At 33.6% G+C, this 26,455-nt stretch overlaps 3 protein-coding genes and 1 long non-coding RNA gene across 19 annotated transcripts in view; 2 read left to right on the top strand and 2 right to left on the bottom strand.

Moving 5' to 3' along the window:
- orc5 (origin recognition complex, subunit 5) overlaps positions 1-11,770 on the top strand; it is a 70,471-nt gene extending 58,701 nt beyond the window's left edge. For 12 of the 15 annotated variants that reach the window (XM_073945877.1, XM_073945884.1, XM_073945887.1 and 9 more), the window contains 14 exons: positions 1,927-2,043; positions 3,479-3,571; positions 4,323-4,508; positions 5,068-5,142; positions 5,326-5,437; positions 5,775-5,905; positions 6,104-6,152; positions 7,925-8,015; positions 8,104-8,156; positions 9,277-9,389; positions 9,470-9,517; positions 9,609-9,719; positions 10,824-10,936; positions 11,508-11,770. In XM_073945877.1, coding sequence (XP_073801978.1) covers positions 1,930-2,043; positions 3,479-3,571; positions 4,323-4,508; positions 5,068-5,142; positions 5,326-5,437; positions 5,775-5,905; positions 6,104-6,152; positions 7,925-8,015; positions 8,104-8,156; positions 9,277-9,389; positions 9,470-9,517; positions 9,609-9,719; positions 10,824-10,936; positions 11,508-11,553 — 1,335 coding nt within the window. In that variant the 5' untranslated portion in view covers positions 1,927-1,929 and the 3' untranslated portion in view covers positions 11,554-11,770. Of the gene's footprint in view, positions 1-1,537; positions 1,730-1,926; positions 2,044-3,478; positions 3,572-4,322; positions 4,509-5,067; positions 5,143-5,325; positions 5,438-5,774; positions 5,906-6,103; positions 6,153-7,924; positions 8,016-8,103; positions 8,157-9,276; positions 9,390-9,469; positions 9,518-9,608; positions 9,720-10,823; positions 10,937-11,507 lie in introns of those variants that run through there. The other 3 variants (XM_017354989.4, XM_021474980.3, NM_213198.1) reach the window with 3 other exon arrangements.
- Positions 11,771-15,009: 3,239 nt separating this feature from the next.
- guca1aa (guanylate cyclase activator 1Aa) lies at positions 15,010-22,144 on the bottom strand. Its single transcript, NM_131870.2, has 4 exons — positions 21,875-22,144; positions 16,433-16,582; positions 16,242-16,335; positions 15,010-16,056 (listed from the first exon to the last, which is right to left on the bottom strand). Exons 1-4 carry the CDS (start codon positions 22,070-22,072, stop codon positions 15,929-15,931), a joined length of 570 nt encoding a protein of 189 aa, NP_571945.2. The 5' UTR covers positions 22,073-22,144; the 3' UTR covers positions 15,010-15,928.
- A 266-nt stretch (positions 22,145-22,410) lies between these two features.
- Positions 22,411-26,455, bottom strand: part of LOC101884046 (uncharacterized) — a 4,324-nt gene continuing 279 nt past the window's right edge. Inside the window, exon 2 of the long non-coding RNA XR_223497.6 lies at positions 22,411-26,333. This is a non-coding gene — a long non-coding RNA (uncharacterized lncRNA). The remainder of the gene's footprint in view (positions 26,334-26,455) is intronic.
- golgb1 (golgin B1) overlaps positions 26,293-26,455 on the top strand; it is a 25,955-nt gene continuing 25,792 nt past the window's right edge. For both annotated transcript variants that reach the window (XM_068220776.1, XM_005164908.5), the window contains exon 1: positions 26,293-26,390. The gene's annotated coding sequence lies outside the window, so the exon portion shown is untranslated. The remainder of the gene's footprint in view (positions 26,391-26,455) is intronic.

Below are 26,455 nucleotides of genomic sequence, written 5' to 3'. Positions count from 1 at the left end.
GATTTTGACTGGATTGAAGCTGGATTTTGCTCTGATTTTTTTATCTTGATTTATCTGGATTCAGTTTTAACTGCACTCGGGTCCGTCAGGATTCAAATGTAGTCCAGATTTAGATCCTTTATGGATTCAGTGTGGATGCAAAAAATTATCCAGAATCTGGATTCAGCTCAGATTTAGCTCCTTTATGGATTTATTGTGGATTCAGATTTAATCTGAATTTATTCCTAATCTGGTCCTTTTTGGATTCGGTGTGGATTCAGACCCTGTCTGGATTTAGTCCCAATCTGGTCCTTTTCAGATGCAGCTTGGATTCAGATCCTATCTGGATTCAGTCCAGGTCCAGCTCATCTGTAGTTTCAGTGTAGACTCTCTCCTTTCTGCATTTAGTTTGGACTTTTGGTCCTCTGTATATTCAATCCGGACTTGGTTGTTGCCTGGGGTGCCAGCTAAACTCAAGTATAGACAGAACAGCTCACAGATGTCGCGACAGACTAAGCAGTTTTGGTGCCAGATGTCACAGTGATTCGTTCAGCGTGGATGTGGCAGTCTGTCCGTGACTCCAATGATGTTCTCTTCCAGCTCTCCTCTCATTCAGTGTCTGTGCATCCGCATCATTCAGCCAAGCAATCTCATTAAGGTGAATAATCACACTCGGGACAGCATAAAAATAATGACTAAACTCATAGGAAAACACTGCTCATATGACGACGACGCATTCCAGCGCATCATAGATAATATTCCCAACGCAAATGTCAGTATGAATACTTAATGATGACCCGAATAAATTAATGCTTGGATGGTGTGCGAATGAGACATATATATACTAAAGGGTACATTTATATAAGCAATAATCTACCTTGTACAGTCCAAATGGTCGTTTCCACGAGGCTACTATGGGAAAAGACTGATTTTCCGTGATCAGTCTCGCCGTGCTGTTGCGTTCAACAGAAATAACGGATGCTGGGATGACGACACTTGCACTGCATCATATTTTGCGTGTCCATTCTTCTCAGATTTACACGCACAGACAGTTGCAACACGCAAATGTCGCTCTCCTCTCGGCTTCTGGCTTAACGGCGCACCACTGCTCCATCCGATTTAATCCTGCGCGCACATCTCGGAGCAAGAAAACCCACTGCACCTGACCAAAGTGATGTCGACTCAGTGCAAAAAAGCAGGGATGAAAAGATTCATTCCGCGCGTGTGGTTGTCAATGAGGCGCGCTCGAGCGAACAGCGCAGATTTCAGGCACACCCGAATATTCAGTCTGCGTCTGTCACTCCCGTCCGCATAGCAGATACAGGAGAGATTCAGAAAAGAGACGCTGGCATGACTCTGTGATCAAACAGAGTCCGATATAAAATTGTATCCAAAATCGTTTTTGTGTCTCTGTGAGTTTCGCGAGAATTATGACCAAAGATTCTCCGATTCAAACGTTATAAAAAATTAATTTAAGAGCAACTGCCAAGAACTACATATCCCAGAGTACCGTATCCGGAAGTGACGCATGCGGCTTGTGACGTATGTTGCGACTTGAGCGGGGAAACTGATGTGAAGTTTACCGTGCAGGAAGAAAGCTGAAAATATATAACCAAAAATTGTAATGTCTTTCTGCTGATACACAACTTGCTCGAGTATCAGGTTTTTATGTTTCTTGTTGTTACTGGTTTTTGCTTAAAAGTGTTATGTTTAGGGCTTTGCTAGTTTGACCACGTGTGAATATCTCTCAGTATAGGTTCTAGCAGTTATGGTTATTAATCTTCAATAATGAACGCATCATTTTTAATAATGCGATATCTAATCTACATCTAGGTTTTGCATTTAAGTTTGTTCAAACACCTGTGTGCGCTCAAGGTTTTAAACCGAGCTTTTTATCATCTGTAGTTTTTATCACTTTACTAAATGCATGTGTTTTGCTGTGATCAGAGGATGCCTGTAACTCTGCAGTGTCCCGGTTATCCTGAAGACACACTGCGCACCCTTGCTGAAAAACTGCCATGCAGGGAGACACAGGTGACGTCACTGCTGTCACTCATGGGGCAGGTAAGTTAAATGGCAGAATATGTAATTTTCTATTGGTTTACTCAAAATACTGATTGGAGGAAACTTTTGGTATTACCTAATAAATATTTAATTACAAATAAAATCAAAGAAATCTCATTTAAGATAGTACACTAATTTTACCCTGTTAAGCATTTTTTTTAACCAGATGTATTAAAAAAATGGATGTCAATTGTTTTGCTCATCTCACCCAGAAACAGTACCTTATATTTTCTGGCATTGTCAATACACAAAACTGTTATGGGGGAAGGTATCTAAATTTATAAACGATTAAGTGCTGTCAAATTTTCTTTTACTGTATGAATATGTTATTTTTGGTTTAACCATGATAAGAAGTTGGAAAATGAAGCTTATGTTATGTATCGATATTATGTATGTCATCGATGTTAATTTAGCAATCAGAAACCTCTGTTTTAGTGGTACTTAAAGAACTAAATATTTATATAAATACCATTAAGGGAAGTACTAACAAAATAGCTGTTTAAACCGTGTATTTGTTTGACACTTTTAAGTTAATGTGAGTTAGCAAGGCCTAGCATTATTTAATTGTAATATTTTTTAAGCCTTTTCTATTATTTTATTTCATTTAGTTTTTTTATTATTTTAATACCTCTGGCATTGTTTTGTTTGTATCGTTCTTGCAATAATAATAATAAAAAAGTTAAATGGCAGAATTATTATTTTTTGTTATAGTTTACTTTATACTTAACTGTTGTTTATGTTCTTGTAATAAATTATAGAAATAATAAAAACAATCAAATGTAAAAAAAAACACCATTATAAACTGTAGAAGAAATGTAATAATAATGCAACTTAATGTAAATATGAAAGTAAATATACATAAACATACTACAATATATAAATAATTACATATATGTATAGAAGCTACATATATATAATTAACAATTACTGAACTAAAATCAATTGAAGAAGTGTACTATAATAGCTTACTTAAAATGACGTATTATATATAAAACGGCAATAAAAATAGTTCAAGAACTAATTGGTGCAATAACACTGCTTTTTTAAATTATGACAAATGAAAACAGTTAATGTTTTAATTGTTCTGACCAATTTCATTTTTTGAAAACAAACAAAAAAAATCTTTATGTAAATGACAAAAAAAGTTTGTGATGCTATAACCTTTTACCATGTTCATTAAAAGCTCACATGATTTTAAAAACTGAATAAAAAATAATATTTCATGATTTCTTTATATATATATATATATATATATATATATCTATCTCACATGCACATAAATATGAAAAGTGTATTTAAAATAGTTCTTAAAAAAACACTCTTGTTCAATTTGTCTTAATGCTGCACACTGGCATTGTTGCATTATATAGTGACAGTTGTGATATGTCACATGTTCGTTGTTAACTTGAATTGTGGTTATTCTGTTGATTAACAGCCAGATCACTACAGCTATCCTTCAGTTTTCATCTATGGGCACAGAGCAACGGGAAAGAGTCATGTGGTGCTCACCATCATGAAGGATCTGGAGGTAAGATAATGAAAAAGGATTATATGGAAACCCGAGTTTCCATATAACTGGAGAAGTCCTCATTTATGCAGGTGAAGAAGCACATTACATCACTTTTGCCTAGATATCCCCCCCACCTCCCATATTGACAATCAATGCTGCTAAGCTATAAGTCAGAATCAGGCTGCAGATGTCGTGTATGATGGGCACAGACTAATGCTTTGTTATCAGAGGATATCAAAGTAAGTCAAACAGGTTTTTTGATTTCGAGCTGAACTTGTTTATTTGTTTTTCATTAGTAATGCATCTGTTAGAAGTGATGTTTATGTTTTTGCTAGGGCCATCACAGTTATGAAATCTGTCTGACGATTAATAGCTTTGAGGATTAATTGTCTGTTTTGGGACTTATGGAAATCTAATATTAGTGCTGTTAAGCAATTGCATACAAAAAAAGGTTTTTATTTACTTAATTTTGTTTGTGCTTTGTCCATTTAATAAGTATATATAAATAAGTTCAGTTCAGCATGAGGCCTCTATCTTTAGCGATTTAGTAATTGATCATTTATCAATCACAATATAAACTATATATAAACTATATATAACTATATATAAAAATAATAAACATAGGATGATTTGTTTTTAACAAAACTACTTCAATTTAAAAAATCCATTTAGTGTTTTTCTGCCTTCATTTTAGGTTTCTTGAGTAAACATGTTTAGTGTCAGAAGTGAAAGACAATGGCTGTATTTTGGTGTTGTGTGTGTTTTGCAGCTTCCTCATGCTTCAGTGGACTGTGTGGAGTGCGTGTCCGCTGGACTGCTGTTTTACCAGGTGTTGTCCGCCCTTTTCGGACCAGATTCAGCTGCTTTGCTTCCGCGTTGTCCGTCTTTGTCAGATTTTGTACGCCTGTACAAACAGATGAGCTCCAACACACCTGCCACACAGACACGCTATATAGTGAGTTTTCATTCTAATATTTAACATTCAATGGTTTTGCTTATGTTTGGAGATTTGTCAGTATTTTGGTGTTATTATTAGGGCTATGCAATACACACACACACACACACACACATACTGTATACATTATGTATATATATACATAATTATCAAAATATTGCAGATGTATATATTGCAGTATACATGCCACAGTGTGCATATTATCAGTAATTATTAATAAAAATATTATCAGTTATCTAGATTTGCCATTCATAGATGTTTTGTGTTTTTATTATATATTTTTTAAACTACTGATAACATGTTTTTTTTTTATTTCAAATGATAATATTATTATCATTTGCATAATTTATTTGCAGAAAAAGACAACAGTTGAGTATAAATAATTAATATTTTTAGATCATTTTTAGTCATATTTTCGCCAACATTTGGTTAAATAAAATATATAGAATATTACATGTTGACCGCCTAAAAGGTGTCTTATTTTTTCCACACTTTTGTTTGTTTTATGCCATTGATGTTAAAGATAACATATACTGTAAGTTATTAAATGTCTCTGTAGGTTCTGGACCGAGCTGAACGCATAAGAGATATGGATTTCAGCCTGCTTCCTGCTCTTCTGCGCCTACAGGAACTGGTACACACACACACACACACACACACACACTCAATTTTGCTAATGCTTTACTATAACAGGGTTACAATCTCATCCATTTATAAAGAGGCCAATGCTTAATAAGAGCCACAAATTTTGTTAGAATAGAGTACATGTGGAAATATAATAACTTCCCATCATTGATGCATTTTCTATCTGTTGCAGGTAAATGATAATGTGACCATTATCTTACTCAGCGAAATAGTGTGGGAAAAGTTTCGTCCTAACACCGGCTGCTTTGAACCTCTGCTTTTTCATTTCCCAGATTACAGTAAAGGTGAGTGGCAGATTTTGATTATGCAATAAAGAGCTTTGTTTTTACTATATTATGTAATTGTACCACAAAATAAAAGTGTTTTATAAACATGACTAAAGATCAGATTTGTCAATTTATGTTTTATGTAACTAAGAACCTTCTACTTGAAACATCAAATTTGTGATGGGATTAAACTAGAACGGGCATTTGAGGGCTTTTGTAAAACCGTTTGTGCTTTCTCAATATAATCACAATGAGGTGAGTTTTAATACAGGTTGCAAACAAGGACAAGGACACTGTTAATATTTGGATGGGTGTTTGAAACACTCTGAAAACTTCTGTTTTCTGGTTTCCACAGTGGAGCTTGTGCAGATTCTGTCAAAGGATCATCACCCATCCTACACACCTGAGCTCTACGCCTCCTACATAAACATCTTGCTGGGGGTTTTCTTCTCGGTGTGCAGGGATCTAAGGGAGCTCAGGCACCTGGTGAGATCATCCATCCCTTTAAATTGTCTAGGTCTATAAACGGAGCAGTTGATGTGTAGCAGTTTTTATGATGTTGCAGGTAGAGAGTAAAACTTTCTCTTTTTTGCATCTTTCACTGCTTCATAAAGGACAGAATTGAGCAAGTTCTACTAAACTGCCTAATATTCTAAAATACACTCTTAATTTTTGTTTAAACAGGCTATGCTGAACTTTTCCAAGTTCTGTGAACCTTTGGAGAAAGGAGAAGGTAAACACAGCTATGCATACAGTTGAAGTCAGAATTATTACCTCCTGAATTATTAGCACCCCTGTTTATTTTTTCCCTAATTTCTGAGAGGATTTTTTCCACACATTTATAAACATAATAGTTTTAATAACTCATTTCTAATAACTGATTTATTTTATCTTTGCCATGATGACAGTAAATGATATTTTACCAGAAATTTTTCAAGATGCTAGTATTCAGCTTAAAGTTAACTTTAAAGGGTTACCTAGGCAGGTAATTAGGTAAGTAATTGTCTAATGATGGTTCTGTAAACTATCGAAAAAATATATATAGCTTAAAGGGGCTAATAATTTTGACCTTAAAATTGTTTTTTAAAAAAAGAAAAAAATATTTTATTCTAGCTGAAAAAAGCAAATAAGACTTTCTCCAGAAGAGAAAATATTATCAGACATACTGTGAAAATTCCCTTGCTTTGTTAAACATCATTTGGGAAATATTTAAAAAAGAAAAAAATCAAAGGGGGGCTAATAATTCTGGACTTTAACTGTACATTTAATAATATATTTATTTATTTTCTGACTTTCTTGACTTATTTACTTTATTTATTTAAGGGCATAGTTCAGGGGTGTCCAAACTCAGTCCTGCAGAGTTTAGCTCCAACTTGCTTCAACACCCCTGCCAGAAAGTTTTTAGGACATCTAGTAAGAGCTTTATTAGCTGCTTCAGGTTTGTTTGATTAGGGTTAGATCTAAACTCTCCAGGACACCGACCCTCTATGACCGAGTTTAAACACTGCTGGCATAGTACAAACCCAATGTTAACTCAACAACCAAAGCTTCAAAAAAATACTTGTCTGTCACAATTATGGCTGCATGATTCTGGCTAGAATGACAATGACAATTTTTTTTCTTTGCTTAAAATGAAGATCACAATTTTCTCATGATTCAGTAGATGTAAAATGAAGATTCACATCAGTAGGCTATTATTATTCTCAAACATATAGTAAAACAACACTAATAATATTAAGCCTACAGTATGTGTAACTCTACTATTGGTCAAAATGCAAACTTTTGTACAGACTTGGTATTGTGGACTTGAATAAACTTTAAATTTCTCCTGGTTATTAATGTGTAATAAAGTGATTACATCAGAATACAAGTATTCATAATTCTGAAGTTGAATTATTATGTTTGAGACATATGCTTGCAATCTGTCATTGACAACATTTTTTTTGGTAAAATTACCAGATTCCTTTAGTAGTTATACTGCTGCTGTTAAATGTTTTTCTCATGCACAACACCCTGTGTTTGATATGAAAAAAAAATCAAATGTTTGTCGTAAACATAACTCTAAAATGCGATATGATCGTTTAATTGATATGCTCTCTTTCTGTGTCACTTTAACTGCAGAGTGGTAAACGCGTAGTTCACGGTTAATTGGCTGAATCTTAAAAATGCTGGATTAAGATCGTGTTGTAGGGGGTTGAATCAAGATCACAATCTTTTTTTTTTTTTTTTTTTTTTTTTGGATTAATCGTGCAGCCCTAGTCACATTTTTATCAAAAACTGATACTCGATGGCAATATGGCACCTGGTACATATTTCTAAATGTTGCACTTGACCAAATCTAAACGCATATCATTAAAATAAGTCAAGATTTGTCCACAAATTGTCAGTACTGAACCAGGGCGTTGTTTGTTTCACAGTCAAAAGAACACGAGAAACTGAAAACAACAGCATTATCGAAGTAGGCAATAATCATCTTGTAATCATCTTATTTTTTGTTTTTTTCAGCCAAAGAGAGTGATATCCACAAGTTATGGAAGAACATCGAGCCCCATCTGCATAGAGCCATGCAGACAGTTTACCTCCGAGAGGTGTCCAGGTCTGTGCAGTTCATGTATGGTGTTTGAGGTTGAGTTTGTGTGTCATCAGGCACTGAATGTTTGTGTTTTTGGGTTTTCTGCTATTAGTGTACAGTGGGAGCAGCAGCAGATGGACGAGAAGGAGGCCACAGCTCTCAGAGGTACACACACACAATCACACACTCTGCATGTTCAGACAGGACAGCAGAGGCCTCAGTCGTGCCCTCATGGACCATCTGCTGGCATCTCACAGGCGTATTGGAAATTGGGTCCACTGCTTTTCCTGCATAGAGTGCCAAGATTTGTACTTCTATTGGCCCTCACATTAGCCGATGGGCTGCCCTGATGAGTCATATTTCACTATCAGTGCATTAACATACACATCAATATTTCAATATTAACATATTAGGACAATATAATATGGATTTACAGTGTAAGAGTTTTTATTGAAGTAGTTATTATTTAAACAAATTCATTGAAGTGGAGTTTCCTATTTTAGTTGTATTATGGAAATGCAGTATAGACACAGATTTTAATCACACTACATTTTTTGCTACATTTTGCGACAGGATGAAAGCATGGCAGTGGCCAGCAGTTTAATGGCATTGAACAAGAATTTGTATCTGCCACCATCTGTTTGTATGTATAGTATGACAATTAATCAACTGCATTTTGAAGTTTGAAATGGGTATGATAAAAAAACAAACTATAAAATTCTGGAGGGAACATTGTATTGTGTTGCATGACACACAGTTTATTAAATCATTCAATTAATCTTTATTTCTATAGTGCTTTTTACACTGTAGATTGTTTCAAAGCAGCTTAACATAGATTAAGTTCTGGTAAATTGACACCAGTTGAATTCAGTAACATATAAAAAGAAATATTTTAATTTAATGGATTGCTATTCGTCAAATTAAAACAAAAATATGTTCCATTTGTTGATACCAGTCAATAAGAAGAGCATGTAGAAAATATTTATGCATTTTGTTTATTGGTGTTATTTATTGGCATAAGCTAAACTAACAAATTGAGACAGAAAAAATAAAGGAAAAAAAATAGATTAGACAAATTAATCTATTTATATTCAAATATTTAGATTTTTTATAATGTATAAAACAGCTGGAATACATCTACTATTTAACATTATGGCTTTATGGATAATGTTGAAGATTTGAAAGAGTTTTGTTGGCATTTTGTTCTGTCACTGAAGAAAGTTTGTAAAGGTGACTAAAAAAAACTTTGTTAATTTAAAAATTCCCTTTCTTTCCCTTCCCTTAGGTTTATCAGCACATGCTCACATAGAGCTGCCATATTACTCCAAGTTTCTGCTGATCGCTGCGTATCTGGCATCCTTTAACCCTGCGCGCACAGATCGACGCTTCTTCCTGAAAGTGAGGATATGATTTAAACTTAATGAATATTTTAATAAAGAATATATCTTCTGACCACTAAGAGCTTTTTTGTGTTTCAGAGTCATGGAAAAATCAAAAAGACTAATTTCTTGAAGAAACATGAAAAGGTATGGAGTTGCTAGTATTTTTCATGATCTATATTGTTTATTGCTGCCGTTCTTACAGGTTTAATTTATTTTTTCTGCTTTTTTTCTGCAGACTAGTAACCACCTGTTGGGACCGAAGCCTTTTCCTCTTGACCGACTGTTGGCCATTTTCTACAGTGTGGTCGATAGCAGAGTCGCTCCTACAGCCAGTATCTTCTCACAGGTAAATTAGTTGATTGGATGATGACATTTGGCATACAATTGTTTTATAAATAAAAAATGTTTTTGCAGAAATGTTCATTTCCGAAAAAAGCAATATGCAATTTGTTTTGTGGTTTTATGTACAATGTGGCAGCAATAGCTAAAAAAACAACTCTAAAGTTTTGGGAACATGTTAGACACTGGGTGGCAGTATTTCAACTTTTTTTATTTGTTTGTGTGTGGGTTTCTAGATCATTCATTCATTCATTTTCTTTTCGGCTTAGTCCCTTTATTAATCTGGGGTCGCCACAGCGGAATGAACCGCCAACTTATCCAGCATGTTTTTTACGCAACGGATGCCCTTCCATCCGCAATCCATCTCTTGGAAACATCCACACACACTTATTCACACACTCATACACTAAGGACAGTTTAGCCTACCCAATTCACCTGTACAGCATGTCTTTGGACTGTGGGGGAAACCGGAGCACCCGGAGGAAACCCACGCGAACGCAGGGAGACCAAGCAAACTCCACACAGAAACGCAGAGGCTCGAACCAGTGACCTTCTTGCTGTGAGGCAACAGCACCATCTACTGTGCCACTGCGTTGCCTGTTTATAGATCATTTTGTTTTTTATTTTAAAATAACGATTTTCAGCTAAATAAAATCTAGTTAAAACCTTGATATTGTTTAATTTAAGCGTCGCTCTTTGTAATTTCTTGTGAAATTGTAAAACTTGATTGAAAACCTACTCTACTTAATTTATTATAGTAATGTATAATAATTTTTTATAGCATTTAAATTCAAACAACCTTTCTAAGAAAGTTTATTTTGGTCAGAAAAGTATTAGTCTTCGATTGTCATGACATGTAAGCCTCATGTAAAACATGCTAGCTTTCTGCATTGACATATTGTGAAGCGTGGCAGTCATGGTATAAGTTGTCTTGCACTATATGATTCCAATTTGTATGAATCCCCATGACAACCATGGTGACTGTTTTCATGTCGAAATTGGGGGAAAATAGTGTAATCTGAATGGGGCTATAGTGACATTAGTATTGTACTTTTAGAATAATAGTGATATGATATGCAGAAATACAGTTGTTTTGCTTTCTGTCTTTCAGATTTCATCTCTAGTTACTCTGCAGCTTCTCTCTCAGGTGGGACATGATGACCAGCTGGACTCACCCAAATACAAATGTGCTGTTTCACTGGACTTCATTCTGGCAATATCCAGGTCTGTGAGTGTATATACATGCATGCAACGGTAATAGAGGCATGCAACAATAATAGATTTTGGTTGTACGATTATAGTATGAGGAACAATCATGGTTTCACGATTATCACGGTTATTATGCCTTAATTAATTTCAAAACACTAGTTTAAAAAATTATATGAAACCTTCTTATGTTTTAAAGTGTTAGTTATTGCTGCTTAGTAGCCAACAAATAATAGTCAATTTCTCTTTTTTGACTAAAAAATAAGTAAAAAACGTTTTTGGCATTTGAACATAAGTACACTGACAATAAATTACAGAACATTGATGAGATAAATAGTTAAGCCATAGTTAAAATCAACCTTTAATCCAATGTGCTTGCATATTGGCCTTGTGTACAAGCTTGGAACTTTAGACTAGCATACAGTTGGCATAACTTTGTTTCGTGCAGAAATGCGGTGTTGAAAAGCCTTTACGATATATTCATTAAAGCGCAGTTAATAGTGAAATCGTCTAACCGTTGTATCCCTAATGTGAGTACAAATTTGGTTGTGTGCTAAATTGTTGTTCATTTCTTTGTGTTTCCTACTAGAACCGTAAGTTTTGATGTGGTGAAGTATCTGTATGACTTCCTGTAAATCTGCTGCAGTGGAAATGAAGATCTGCTTGGACAAAACACTTGGAGAGCTTTATGGACTGATGTTACAGGAGCTTTCTGCATTACTAGTCTAATCAGATGGTATCATGGAAAAATACTCACAATTTATCCAAGGGTCTCCTTCCTTAAGGGGAATTTATCGTGTGGCACACTGTAACCTAATACTGGTGTAATAAAAGCTGTATAGTTTGTTAAAATAGTGGGTCTTCATGTATTTTTTATTAACTAGTTTTCGTTCAATAGTTTAGGGATAGTAAGATTAAAAAAAAAATGTTTTTGTGTCTTACATTGACCAAACGCTGTAAAATATTATAAGCAGTATTAAGAAGTTGCCGTTTTCTGTTTGAACAGATTTATAAGTGAAATTCATTATTGTTATGGCGAACTTGTTTGAATTGTTTTTGTATATATTTATCCATAACGAATAGAAAGCCTTCAAATGGCCATTTAAATCTGAAAGTAATATAGATGCTGAACTGTTCTATATTTATTTATTACTTTCCCCAAACTTTGAAACTAATATTGCACTCAAAATGAGTTAAACTAAATGTCAATGACAGGTACAAGCTTTGCTATGGATTGTTACTGTAAAATAATGATATGTTTACATCTATTAGGCTTTATTCCACTCTGCTGTTTCTCATCCAGTGTTTTTTGCAGCATGGCAGACATCTCATCATATCTCCCCCAGACTTCATGGTAATGCCACAGTTGTATGTCACATTTAAAGTGAGTGGCGTATCTATATTACAAACATGTTTTGTGATATTTGACTCCTCTGCAGAAGCTCAGTGGATTGACCTCCTTATCCTGTCGCAACAAGATGGTGAAGCTGGCATGAATACCAATCAGCCTCTCAGATGTAGACAAACACATGCCAGAACGACAGCTAAATGAGGATCAAGGAGAAAAACTGTGCAGAGGAGTGTAAGTGATTGATTGTGATGAGGCTTTTCAGTGTTGTAGTGTGTTTGTTCAGCTTTTCAGACGTTCAGTCTTCTGTAGTTAAAGGGACCAGAGTTTTTAAAAAAAAGTGTCTGTTTTGTTTTCAGAACTTTTTAACTATTATTTTCATGATTTCAAAAATATCGATAAACTATAGCAAAGAGAATGTTAGTAAAGCATTAAGTAATATTACAATATTTATCCTTGTCTTCATGTTTTATTTAAAAATTATAGTTTTTTAAAAATAATTTTTCTTCTGCTCCAGTCAGACCAGTTGTTCAAGGATTCACCTGCATTTCCAAACATTTCACTGGTTTAGCTGAAATATAACAAAACAAAAAAGTAGTAAAACAAAATATGTAGTTGTTTTGATTTAACTTACATGTATATTTCACAGAGACAAAACTACTAGCTTATATAAAATTAAAGTAGTTAGAAATAGAAAATCACTAATAAATTTAACATTAGGCAAAAAAATAACCAATATGAAACTGAAAACCATGTTTAATGTAATTCCGGTAGGTCTTTCGCTGTTTATTAATATCACTGCTGTCACTTTTGAAAAATTCTTAATTAACTGATTTACTTTTACTTTCAAACATAAGTGTTTTTATGTTATTTTACATTTGTCTAGTCAATTCCATTGGAGGCAGTGGTGTAAAGTAACAAAGTACAAATACTACTGTGATCAGAAATTGTAATTTACTTAGTAGTTTTAAAAATGTGTGCTTTTATTTTCATTTGAGCACATTTTAGTACAGTATCGGTACTCCGCTCTTTCCTTAACCTGAAGTCACTATTTTTTCTTGTCTATGGGGATGAGAAAAATCAGACCTGCGATTCCTGTCTAATCAAATTGCACATAGAAGGTAAATCACATCATAATCAACTACCTCAAGACATGGGCGCTTTATAATCAGAACAAACTCTTTGGAAGCACTAAAAGTGTCCAAGAAGATGCCCAAGATCTTTACATGCATTGACCCAGAGACTGTTCAGATGCATGTCACTGATGAGAAGATGATGAATGTTTACTGTATAATGGCCGGCCAGCAGGCACAAGACATCAACATGATGTTTGTACCTTGACGTCATCGCGATGTTGCATTTTGTTTGGAAATGAAAATCAGGTTGACGGCAGTGTCCAACAACCAATCTAAAATCAACCAAATATCAACATCTAATGATGTTACAGCTTGACGTTGTGTGGACATTACTACTATGATGTCTATCAGATGTTGGTTTTTGGTTGTCGTACCTGACGAATAAATGTCAGTATTTGACATCAACAATATGTTGGTTTAAGATGTTGGCTCGACACTGGATTTTGGTCACTTTCTAACAAAACCTAAAATTAAAGAAACTTTAACCTCATTTCACATCGTTAGTGATAATCAAAATAACTTTGTCCTTAGATGCTGGCTAGACATTGAATTTTGGTCACCTGACATAACAACCTAACCAAATATTAAAGTCTGATGTTGTGTGCTTGCTGGACAATAACTAAATGCACTACAGAATGTTACGTTTACACACATCCTGTTAATGCATTAGCTTTTCACAGCGTAATACTCACTACTCTTGAGTACTTTTGAAAGATCTTTTTACTCATACTCTGAGTAACTACTTGCAGAGATGCAGTGATATTGTGTTGAATACATTAAAACATTAATTTAAACAGAAGACTCAAGGGTAACGGGTTATTTTGGTGTCTGTGTTTGTAATCAATGAATCGATTTACAGCAGTTTCAGTCATATTTTAATATACAAATGAAAGCACAAGCAGTTTTTAACAAGCTTAAAAAGATCACGGGGTCCTACAACAGAAGGCACCTTCATAATGTGTCTATGTTAATACTGAACAAGCCATGTTCAGTCTTCTGCACTTTAAAAACTAAAATAATGTGCTAATATGACATGATTCCTGACCAGACAGTTTAATGTGCAGTGCAGTCATTCATTTAGAACTGTTTAAAATATGTATTCTTGACTAATTATTTAATTATATTACATACTACAGTAAATCACACTGGCCTCTAAAATGCTATAAAAACTTAGTATCAAAAATCACCTCCCCTTGAACATTTATAAGATTTATTATTCTATTTAAACACAAAAAAATGACACTTACTATTATTCAAAGCCCAGCAAGCATTTTTAAGTTGTCTATAGACATCTAAACAGTCGTCTTGGCTAAAACAAGGCTAAATTTAGGCTGTCAGTGAAAATCTAATAGATGTCTAAAGAAATAGGGCATAACTAGACTAGTCATCAAATAAACAGAAATGAATGACTACACAAATAAAGTCTGTCTAATCTGTCTATTGGATGACTAGTCTAGTTTTGGGCTATTCTTAGATGTCTCTTAGATTTTCACTGACAGCCCAAGTTTAGCCTTGTTTTAGCCAAGCTGTATACATTTAGATGTTTATTACACATCTATTAAACACAAAATCTTTTGCTGGAAAGTTTGGGGTCTAAGTTTTTTTTCTTTTTTAAGAAATGATTCTTATTAATATTATTTATTTATTTATTTTATATTATTGTTTTTGACAAAGATGCATTCAACTGATTAATTAAATCGATCAGGAGTGACAGTACAGATGTTTGCAATGTCAAAACTAATTCCTGTTTTCTACAATGATAGTGCTAATTACTTGCTTACCTTGAGGAAATCAGCATATTAGACTGATTTTTGAAGGATCATGTGACACTGAATGATATGATTAAGTTAAGTGTAATGATGCTGAATATTAGGCTTTACCATCCTAGGAGTATTATTATTATTAATGTTGTTGTTGTTATTATTATTATTAAGTGAAAATTAAAAGCTTTTAATCTTTCATGTGTCATATTTCTATTATGCTTCTTGTTAATATTAATACAGTACTAAATGTTTCTATTTTACTGTTTATTTTAATCAATTAAATGCAACTTTGGTGATCATAAAATACTTTTATATATTTTAAAAAAATCTTATTGAACCCAAACTTTTGCTCAAAAATGTAATTGTTGCTAATCTTTTGTAAGTAAACAATTTATACATGTCTTTTGGTGAGGCATTTAATACAGAAAAAAAATATATATATTTTAAAAATATATTTGATCATAAGCTATCTCTATTTTTGACAACAAAAATATCTCAATAAAAAAAAGTAAAAACCTCATAAATGGAAGTTAACATCTTCCTGATTCTTTTCCCATGAAGCCTCTTTCTGAAGAAGGCTGTTTTTTGGGAAACAGTCAGTTTATTAGATGTGGGACGTCCCAGTCTAATTTCATCTCTTGGCCTCTTTAGCTCAGTCTCAGTTTGAAATGATTGTTTGTGCACTAAACGGTTTTAGCATTAGACAGTGGAGATTTGATGAGGGAGCATCTCTGTCCTGTTTTCCAAACATTTGAACAGTCTTTTAAACGCTGTGTCTCCGGTTATGGATCATGGCCACGATGTGTGTGAGGTCCAAACTCTTCATCATCACCTCCATAAACTCTTCATCACTGCGAGCCCCTGCTACAAACTCATCCAGCGAGAGCTCCCCTGTTAAATAGATAGCATTCAATCACAAGTTGAACCAAGAAGCAATTAGTCTCAAAGCAAGAAACTGCGGGCAAACTTGTTCTATCTAATGGAAAGAAATATTATTATTATTACTATTTTTCGGATTGGTAATGCTTTATAATAGTTAATATATGAACTATCAAAATCTGTTTACAATTCCTCACCATCCCCATTGATGTCGATCCTTTCAAACACTCTGTTTGTGAACTCTTCAGCGCTCGATTCCTGGGTCTCGCTTCCATTGATGGCACGAATGGCCTAACATAAGATAAAGCATAAGTCCAAAATAAAACATTCTTCTTTAATGTTTTCTTATAGCTATCTAGTGCATATTTAGTGGTATAATCTTCCTTACCTTTATGATGTTCAGCAGCTCATATCTGTCTATGCATCCATTCCCATCAACATCATAGAGTCTGAAATACCAGCGTAATTTGTGCTCCATTTTTCCTCTCATCACAAGACTCAGAGCGGCCACGTACTCCATAAAGTCGATATAGCCGTCCTGCAAAGGACATGAATGCATTAACTTATAAACGTCATGCAGTATTGACACTTGTACTTACACCCAAAAAAGATAGAAATAAATAAATTTTTTTTGTTTGAGTAGATATTTTTGTTATTATTCTGTAAAGAATAAATGTAATTTAAAGTTTTTTGTTTTTCCCCCTATAAATTACCAAAATAGTGCCATGTTTTTGTTTAATATATTTTGACTAGTTATTATTTATAAATGTATTCAATTGAAGGTAAAATTAGCTTTTCTGTGAAATTTTAATTATTTTTAAAAATATTTTCAAAGTGACGTTAAACAATTTCTTTTTCTAATTATTTGCTATTATATTTTTTTAATTCTTGTTTTAACATCAGCTTTTAGTCAATATTAGCTTTTATTGATTTATTTGGCTACAGACTAAACCACTGTTGTCCAATGACTTGCCTAATTAACCTAACTTTGCTAGTTAAGCATTAAAATGCCACTTTAAGTTGAATACTAGTACCTGGCAAAAAATCTAGTAAAATATTATGTAGTGTCATCATGCTTAAGACTAAAAAGCTAGTTATTAGAAAATAGTTATTAAAACTACTGTTCAAAAATATTGAACATCTCTGTTAAATAAAATACTTGATAAAAGATAAAAATTTCACAGGAGGATTAATCATCCTTTATGTGTCTTTAGGCCTAAAATTGTATTTGGAATAATTGTTTATTTATATTTAACACAATTACAATTTAATCTTTTGTACATTTAATCAGGGAAGTTTAACTGCATTCATTTTTATCTTGAAATACATTTTAAATAAACCAGGTTTTCCTGTGTGGTGCATTTATCATTAGTAAATAGATATTTATTTTAATTTATTATTGCTTGTTCCTCAAATTTTAACCATGTTCTTACTAGTATTTTTTTGAGTGCATGCTTTATTTCTGAATAATGTAATTATCAGAATTACATTGTGTTTTACATCTGATCTAGTCAGTTTTCTTCACGTTATAGAATCTTTATTGAATGATATCATGACATGACAATCTATTTACCCATTCCTCATCTGTTTTAAAATATAAGCTATAATATTGAGCGTATGTTTCCACACTAGTCTATAATGTGTCCTAAAGCAGCTGTGTGGCTTTTGTTCTCATATTTAGATGGAGGTGGTGGTGAGAGTGATGATTAGGATGATGAGGGTGCCCTCTGGAGGATTAATGCCCCATTCCAAATCTGCGTCTGAGAGACGGACAGAGCCGCTGGTCACAGACATAATCCTCAGGTCAACACACTTTCCTCCAAATGTCACCTGTCTTTGTGCCACACAAGTCCCAGACGGTCTAGACCAGGCTCTGAGAGAAGGTCATTGGCAAAATGTGTGTTGAGGCTTTCTTATGTGTGCATGTCTGAATAGTCATACTCTCTATTTAGATGATCATTCTCTATATATAGATTGCATATAGATTATCAGATGGCAACAACAGCAAAAAAAAAAAAAAAAAAAAAACCACACAAACAAACAAAAATGCACACGTTTGGCCAGAAGAACAGATGGTTTCATTTGATGTAATTAAAACTTAGGGTTATTCCACCAAATTTTGATTTCCCAACTCTACCAAGTTAAAACATTGGGGTTTTGTTCACTGTAAAAAAAAATTATATGACAAAAGTCATGACAACATGTTTTTGTGTTAATTTAACTTATTTTAACGTTAATCAGGTTTCAAATACATTCTTTTAGCTACGCAAAATGTAACTTGATATTTTTACCCAATATTTTTACTTGATATTTATTTGCTAAAAGTTGAGATAAATAGAAAAGTAATTTTATTCAAATAAACAATTTAAGGCAGCATATTGTTTTTTCAGTATTGTCTAAACATGTACCGCTGAAGTCAGAATTATTAACCCCCCTGAATTATTAGCCTCTGTTTATTTTTCCCCCAATTTCTGTTTAATGGAAAAGAGGCAGGTTCGACAAGTTATTGTATAACAATGGTTTGTTCTATTGAAAAAAAATATATAGCTTAAAGGGGCTAATAATTTTGACCTTAACATGTTTTCCAATAAATTAAAAGCTGCTTTTATTGTAGCCGAAATAAAACAAATAAGACTTTCTCCAGAAGAAAAAATATTATCAGACATTCTGTGTAAGTTTCCTTGCTCTGTTAAACATCATTTGGGAAACATTTAAAAAATAAAAAATGTAAAGGGGTGCTAATAATTTTGACTTCAACTGTATATAACTGACATAAGCTTGGAAAGCTAAACATTTGTAAAGATGCATCTAACTTCATAGATCTTTTTTTGTTAATTAACTAAATATTTTAGGATACTTTTGCAGGCCTCAATTTATATGGGGGACAGTTTGTGCTGTTTAATATTCATTTAAGATATTGATAATATTGAATAAATAAATTGATCATTTCTTACACAGTGATTGTAATTGAATGATCATTATCAAAATAAGAAATAAATATATATTATAAAAGTTTAGGGTCAGTTTTTTTATTTATTTTTGTTCAAGGGGGCATTCATTAAATGTAAAAAAAAAAAAGTTAAATTGTTAAATACTTATCAAAATTTTAAATAACTGTTTTCTTATTGTATAGTTTTAAATGAAATTATTACTCCAGTCATTATTGCTTTTACTTTTAATATTACTATTAATAATTAATATTAGAGTGATTTCTGAAGGATCATGTGACTCTAAAGACTGGAGTAATGAAGCTGACAATTCATCTTTAAAATCTTTGGAATACATGATTAAATTAAATAATAAACTACTTTTGAATAGTTATTTTATAGTGCATTTACATTTCACAATTTTACTTTTTGTACTGTATTTTGATTAAATAAATGCAGCCTTGGTTAGCAGGAGAAGCTTATTTTAAAACCTTCAAAAATCCTACGGAACCCCAAACCTTTGATTGGTAGGTTATTTTTTTTTTTAAGTGACTAAAATAATTTTGCTCTGTTGTCATTACCTAGTGGTTGATGATAACATTTTTGATTTACCCAATGCTTGATTAATTTCCTTATAATTATTATTTTTTCCACTCCACGTGGAGTTTGATGAGGCATATTTAATTAATCACACTCATTATATACTGTAATTAAGCTGAGCATGTTTGAAATGCATGCTGGGAGTCTTGTGTTATTTTCTCATATCAAGATGTGAGCAGCAAGTTTCTGTACTGACAATTCCATCGGGACTCCATTATAAACATTTGTAGAAGTAAATCGGCTGTTGCTGCACGTGAATGGGATCACTTTCTGTAATACAGTCTTGTTCAACAATCTGTAAATCTTAATCTCATAGATAAGCTCATTATTCAAGGTATTAATATGAGTCACTGTAAATAAAGACTGACATGAAGTGCCAAATATAGCGCTATAAACACAGAGCCAGACAACACAGTGAGAATGATCCAAGCTTTGCGGTCATCTGACTCGACAAATAATCAACTCACGTGTGCTGACTTGAGGACTTGGAGATGGTGATTAACAGATATGGTTTATCATTACATATGATACATACAGGCTCTGGGGGGCTCCGGTTTCCCCCACAGTCCAAAGACATGCGGTACAGGTGAATTGAATAAACTAAATTGGGCATAATGTATGTGTGTGAATGACTGTGTTTGGATGTTTCCCAGTACTGGGTTGCGGCTGGAAGGGCATCCGCTGTGTTAAACATATGCTGGATAAGTTGGCAATTCATTCTGCTGTGGCGACCCCAGATCAATAAAGGGACTAAGCCCAAGGAAAATGAATGATACATACAGCCATGGGAAAAAAAGTTATGGACACCACTTTTGTAATGCTAACTGCTGATGACGTGCTTACTTTGTTTACTTTATTGTGTGCAAAAACCAAATGTTTTAAAGGTGCCATGTTTGTTCATTTTAGTCACCATAAAACCCATGTTTTAACTTCAAAAGAATTTAGGAACCAATATTTCATGGTATAACTGATTTTTTAAACACACAACGGAAAACATCTGTTAATCTGCCAAAAATGCTTACAAATTTTAAAAAATATTTAACATTTTACTCAAATCCAGAAACTGGATTGTTTTTTTTTTATCAAAGTAGAAACATTTGTATATGCACAGTTTTAAAAAAATTACCAAAAGTCATGAAACAAATGTATTTCTGAATTATACAAAGTAATTTAATATTTTTAGTCTCAGTGTAAGTTGTGGTGACTAGAAAGTTAATTTAATTCAATAAAAATTTAAAGGCAGTAATATATTTTACTGTGTATTTATATATACCAGAATGTATCAGAAATCCAACTATTATCCACAGCTTTTTGGATCAAAGGTGGTTGAATAATGTATCAAAATTCCTCATTATCAAAATTTCTGTTTATCCATTAATTAATTTTCTTTTTCGGCTTAGTCCCTTTATTAATCAGGGGTCGCCACAGTGGAATGAACCACCAACTTATCCAGCATATGTTTTACACAGCGGATGCCCTTTCAGCCGCAACCCAACACTGAGAAACACCAATAAACTCTTGCATTCACACACATACATTCACACACATACACTATGGCCAATTTAGCTTGGCGCATGCCTTTGAACTGTGGGAGAAACAGAAGCACCCAGAAAAAAAAACCCATGTGAACACAGGGAGAACATGCAAACTCCACACAGAAATGCCAATTGACCCAGCCGGGGCTTGAACCAGCGACCTTGCTGTGAGGCGATTGTGCTACCCACTTCGCCACCCTGATGCCTCTATTTATCCATTTTCAACTATTAACCAAGTGCTGTTTAACAGGATTTTTTTCAAACATATTTTTAAACAACAGTTTAAATAATTAATTTCCTTTTAAGTATTTAGGTTAAAGTGCAATGTTGAGGTTTTATTGGGTTTATTATATGAACTAGTAAAGTTAGGTTAATTTGGCAAGTCATTGAACAGCAGTGGTTTGTTCTGTAGTGAATATATGAAAATATGTATTTATATACTGTAGGAAATGCAGCAAAAATATCCCTGCTTTGTTGAAAATTGGAAATTATTTGAAACGGAATACAATTTTCTCAGAGAGACAAATAAAGTTGCCTTCAACTGTAAATCAATGTGACATGAATAAAAAACTGCTTAAAGTCTGATGTAATAGAAAGTAATAATACTTAAACTAGGAGTTTTAATAAAAAATGAAACTTCAAACACTGTAGCTGAGCTGAAATTCTCTTTTAAAAACCACCACCATCTCCAAACTCTTCGAAAGGCATCAGCTGTTACCGCCTTCTTTAAACAATCATGAGCTCCAGCACATCCCATCCTTCACTCACCTTGTTCATGTCAAAGGTGCGAAACATCTGCTCGATGTAGGCATTGGCTTCTGGATCCAGACCCCTGAGCCCGAAGAACTGCTTAAACTCATGCAGCGTGAGCTGACCGGATGGACACTCTGTCATGAACTTCTTATACCACAGATGCATCTCCACTGCCTGCAGGTCGTCCACGGTGCTGCCCGTTGAATTGCCCATTGTTTTGGAGATCTTAAGGTCAGGAAGCCCAACTGGTCTGCTGTGCAGGCGAGAGATTCGCTTCTCACAGACACTCCACACTGGGACCTGAGAGAGACGTGGGACCCTCAGGGGGTTTTTGTACCAGCTTGGAACCAGACACGCCCCCCGCCAGCTTCATCTTATTGATATTAACGCCCACTAATCCAGCTCACTGTGAATGTGAGGCTTAAGGATGACCATGCCATTGGTAATTGCATGTGAGATTTGGGACAATGCTGACAGACATTCTCATGTGATGGCCCGTGAACAGATACAACTGCGTTCATCAGCATTTCTTCACAAGTGAGCAACAGACAAAGCGTTTCCAAGTTTATTTTGATAGTCACATGTTAGTAAGTTGCAGCCGTCATCATATGCATCATACAGAACATTCATGTTAACAAGTTTTTTTTTTTTTTTTTTGAAGTGACAGCCTTTACAATAATTACTTTTAGATTTCCGCAGTCTTGCTAATGATTACAGATGCATTTTTAAAGATAACAATAAAGTATATAGAGAAAGTACAATGAATCTTAAATGAAACTAAAAAATTCAGTTTGCTGGCATTTGATTGTCATCTTAAGACACAGCACATTCATTACATTGTTCAGTAAATAATCAACAATATTAATAGTTCAACAATTCAAAATCATACATGGCTGCAATTTATTTTACAGTTCTTAACATGAACTTCAGTACTGGTTATATATACGGTTTCTGTATGAGTTAAGTTTAGGTTCAGGGGTATCTTTATGGAGTCTACACTGTAAAAAAAAATTTGTTACTTGAATAAAATTTAACAAAGTAAAAACCTGTTGCTTTAAAAGTGGCAAGTTGACCTTACTTTAAAAAGTACATAAGTAAACTTAAGTTATTTTTAATAGTTATGCACATAGTTAATTTACTTAATTTAAAGGCAATGGGTTTACTCTCCTTTTAAGTAAAGTCAACTAATCGCTTTTGAAGCAATGATTTTATTCACTTTTTTTTTTTAAAGTTAACTAATGGCTTTTCCACAGTGTACCTACCTTGTTATTATCTCATTTATGTGCTAGCTTTGATAAATACATAGTATAAATGTTCAAATCAGGACTGTAAAATAAAGTGCTACCTCATAGTTTTTCAACTCTACACTACCTGACAAAAGTCTTGTCACCTATCCAAGTTTTAGGAACAACAGATAATAACTTGACTTCTAGATAATCATTTGGTATCAGAAGTGGCTTATTTTACCAAAATAAAATATTATCATTCTGGCTTTTTTTATTATTTAATTAGGACAGTAAGGCCTTACTTTGCTTAGACAAAAAGTCTTGTTACTTAACAGAAATAATGTACAGTATAGAATAAAAAGTCATGGTGCAGTGGAAAAATAATTAATATTTTGTATAACTCCCATAAGCTTGGATGACTCAAATAACTTATTAATAAAATCATCTGGAATGGCAAAGAAAGCGTTCTTGCAGGACTCCCAAAGTTTGTCAACATTCTTTGGATTCATTCTTAATGTCTCCTCCTTCATATTAGCCCAGACATTCTCAATTATGGGGTGGCCAATCCTGAAACACCGTGACCTTCTTTGCTTTTAGGAACTTTGATGTGGAGGCTGAAGTATGAGGAGCAGCGCTATCCCTTTCCTGTGGTTTGTAATGTAATGGGCAGCACAAGTGTTGAATTTGCCATCCACTCTGCAAATCTCTCGCACACCCCCATACTGAATGTAACCCTTAACCATGGTTTTTCCTTTACCAAACTTGACTGACTTCTGTGAGAATCTTGGGTCCATTCGGGTTCCAATAGGTCTACTGCAGTTTTTGTGATGATTGGGATGAAGTTCAACAGATAATTAATTGGACAAATCTACCTTCTACCACTTTTCCAAATGATCAACTAGAAGTCAAGTTATTATTTGTTGCTCTTACCACTGGGATCATTGACAATACTTCTGTCAGGTTGTGTAAAACAGTAACACAGTCTGTCATTTGAAATGAACAATAAATGAACAAAGTTTGATAATATCTCACAAGAAATTAAGCATTTAAAATACTTCAAAGATCCAAAATACTCCACAGTAAATATGATCAAAAAGTCAGACAATACAGACAAATACAGGTTTAAACTTAAAAGAATTACTGTAAATTACTGAAATTCTTAATGAAAAGAATTTAATTAAGGCAACAACACGTTTTTACAGCGTGTGCATTCATTCTCAAGCTCAGACAGTGGTAACACCTGCTATACTTGCTATATTTACACTTTTTTAAAAAGTTTTTAGAAATGTGAACAAGACAGTGGTTTGTTCTCAGAACACAGTGTTATTATCTTGAGGCATAAAGATTAATACTGATTTTAAACACATACTTCATAATTCCAGAGAGTTTCATTACAGGGAAACTTCAACACTTTTAACAGTCAGGAGGATCTTTAATGTAATAATAAATATTCCAAATTTGACTGCCTAATATGTGGTATACTGGCACATAAAGTCACATCTGCCTATTAGAAAATACTAGACAACAGTCCAGACTGAAATGGTGCGTTTCCAAAGTTGCTAACCATCATAAATCTAGCAACATATTTCCTATACTTTTACATCACCTAAATGTGTATTACCTTGTCATTACATTTCGAAAAAATTAAATCAGCTGCTAAAATGAACAACAGCTGACTGACATTTACCTTTTAAAAACAACTACAGTAATTACTTAATTAATCTATCTAATCTTAATTTTATTTATTATATTATGTTATTGGTTTTTTTAAGTTTGCAAATGGGAATGCAATAACTTAAAAAATAAAATAAAATAGGTCCCTCATTCAGTCAGTTGCCACAGGATGATTCTTATATGTTGGTTTAGTTTAAGCAGTACTACTAATACTACTACTACTACTACTAATAATAATGATAACAAATGTAAAATTATGAAAACTTTTTTAAAAAAAATTATAGAATCTGATTTAAAAACATTGCTCACACATGCGAAATGTAAATTAAACTGACTTATGTGAAATCTATTAAATCATCTCATATTAAAGCTGGATTTATTCAGGTTATTCCACAAAAATAATACACCTATCTACACAGACTTGCTTATTATTATTTATTTATTTTTTTTTTACTGATTATTCAAATGCCCAGTTTTTTGCAGGACATATGTAATACAACCACATATTCCCCACATATGTTAAATAAAACTTGTAAAATATAAATAACTGCTAAAAATAATGATTTGACTGTTCATGACAGCTAGATTGCATTCAATGGAAATGTAATGATTTAAAAATATTTACCAAGGGCAAAAAGCAACAGCTTAGGATAAACTCTTAGGTAAAATGAAATTAGATATATTTATTGAAGTTGTCTGCTTTGTTTCCTCCCAGTCAAATACTGGTTATGGACCTGAAAAACAGGTGTTGTGTTCAGTCTTTAGTCTATCAGGTGTGGTTCTGACACAGTGGCGGACTTTACCATATCGTCTAGACCTCAGGGCTTACAATAAGCTCATTGTAATGATCCAAAACTTCAGACTGCAACATTCTAATACAAAATTTTGCATGTAGGCCTATTGTTCTCTTTGTGTGTTTTAAAATATAAATGAATAATAAAAATAAATTGATATCACCATTTACTCACCTCAACAGTGTTCAACAGAAAACAGACTTGGAATCACTTGAGGTTTGAGTTAATGGATACTAAATGAAAGTTAAACTTTGAATCCATGTTGAATTGCTCATCATTCTGACTCTGTGTCGCTGCTGGAGATCGTCTCTATGGATGTCCTAATGCGTCTTCTGGTCCACCAGCTGAGCCTCCTATGAATGGATTCAAACACCACTACTGTGTATCTTGCAAACATCGTTGTCCATTTGATCACTTCCACAAAACCGTTCACAGAGCGAGATATGAAGCTTATAAACACAGTGGTGTAGTGTGCCAATAGAAGCAGACTTCGTCCAAGCTGTTTTCCATAATTAATAATCGCATTCACCTTTAATTCATGTCGTCCCATTGTGTTTCGAACCATTATGCAATTCCAAACCTGAAAATGAGAATGTTTTTGGTTTCTATTATCTCCTCCAAACAACCATGATTATACGTTTTTTTACTTGTTGATGGTGCCTTGGTGTACAGTAATGCAGCTCAAACTGTCTCTTGCAGTTTTCAGACGCTTCCTTGTGCGGTCCAATCGCAGCGCTGCGTTTCTGTTTCCGGGATGTTTGGTGATGTGGCTCTGGAATCCTGGAGACGAAATTGATCAAATAAACCACGCAGTTCTTCCCGGCGCCGATTAAACAGGTACATTTCCTGCGTTTTAACTTTAACAAGCTGTCTCTAAATGCATTCAGCCGCTGACATGCACA

Source organism: Danio rerio, chromosome 4 (genome assembly GCF_049306965.1).
Source record: "Danio rerio strain Tuebingen ecotype United States chromosome 4, GRCz12tu, whole genome shotgun sequence".
Lineage (NCBI taxonomy): Eukaryota > Metazoa > Chordata > Actinopteri > Cypriniformes > Danionidae > Danio > Danio rerio.
The sequence above is the reverse complement of the archived record's forward strand: the minus strand, read 5'-3'. Positions and strand labels throughout refer to the sequence as shown.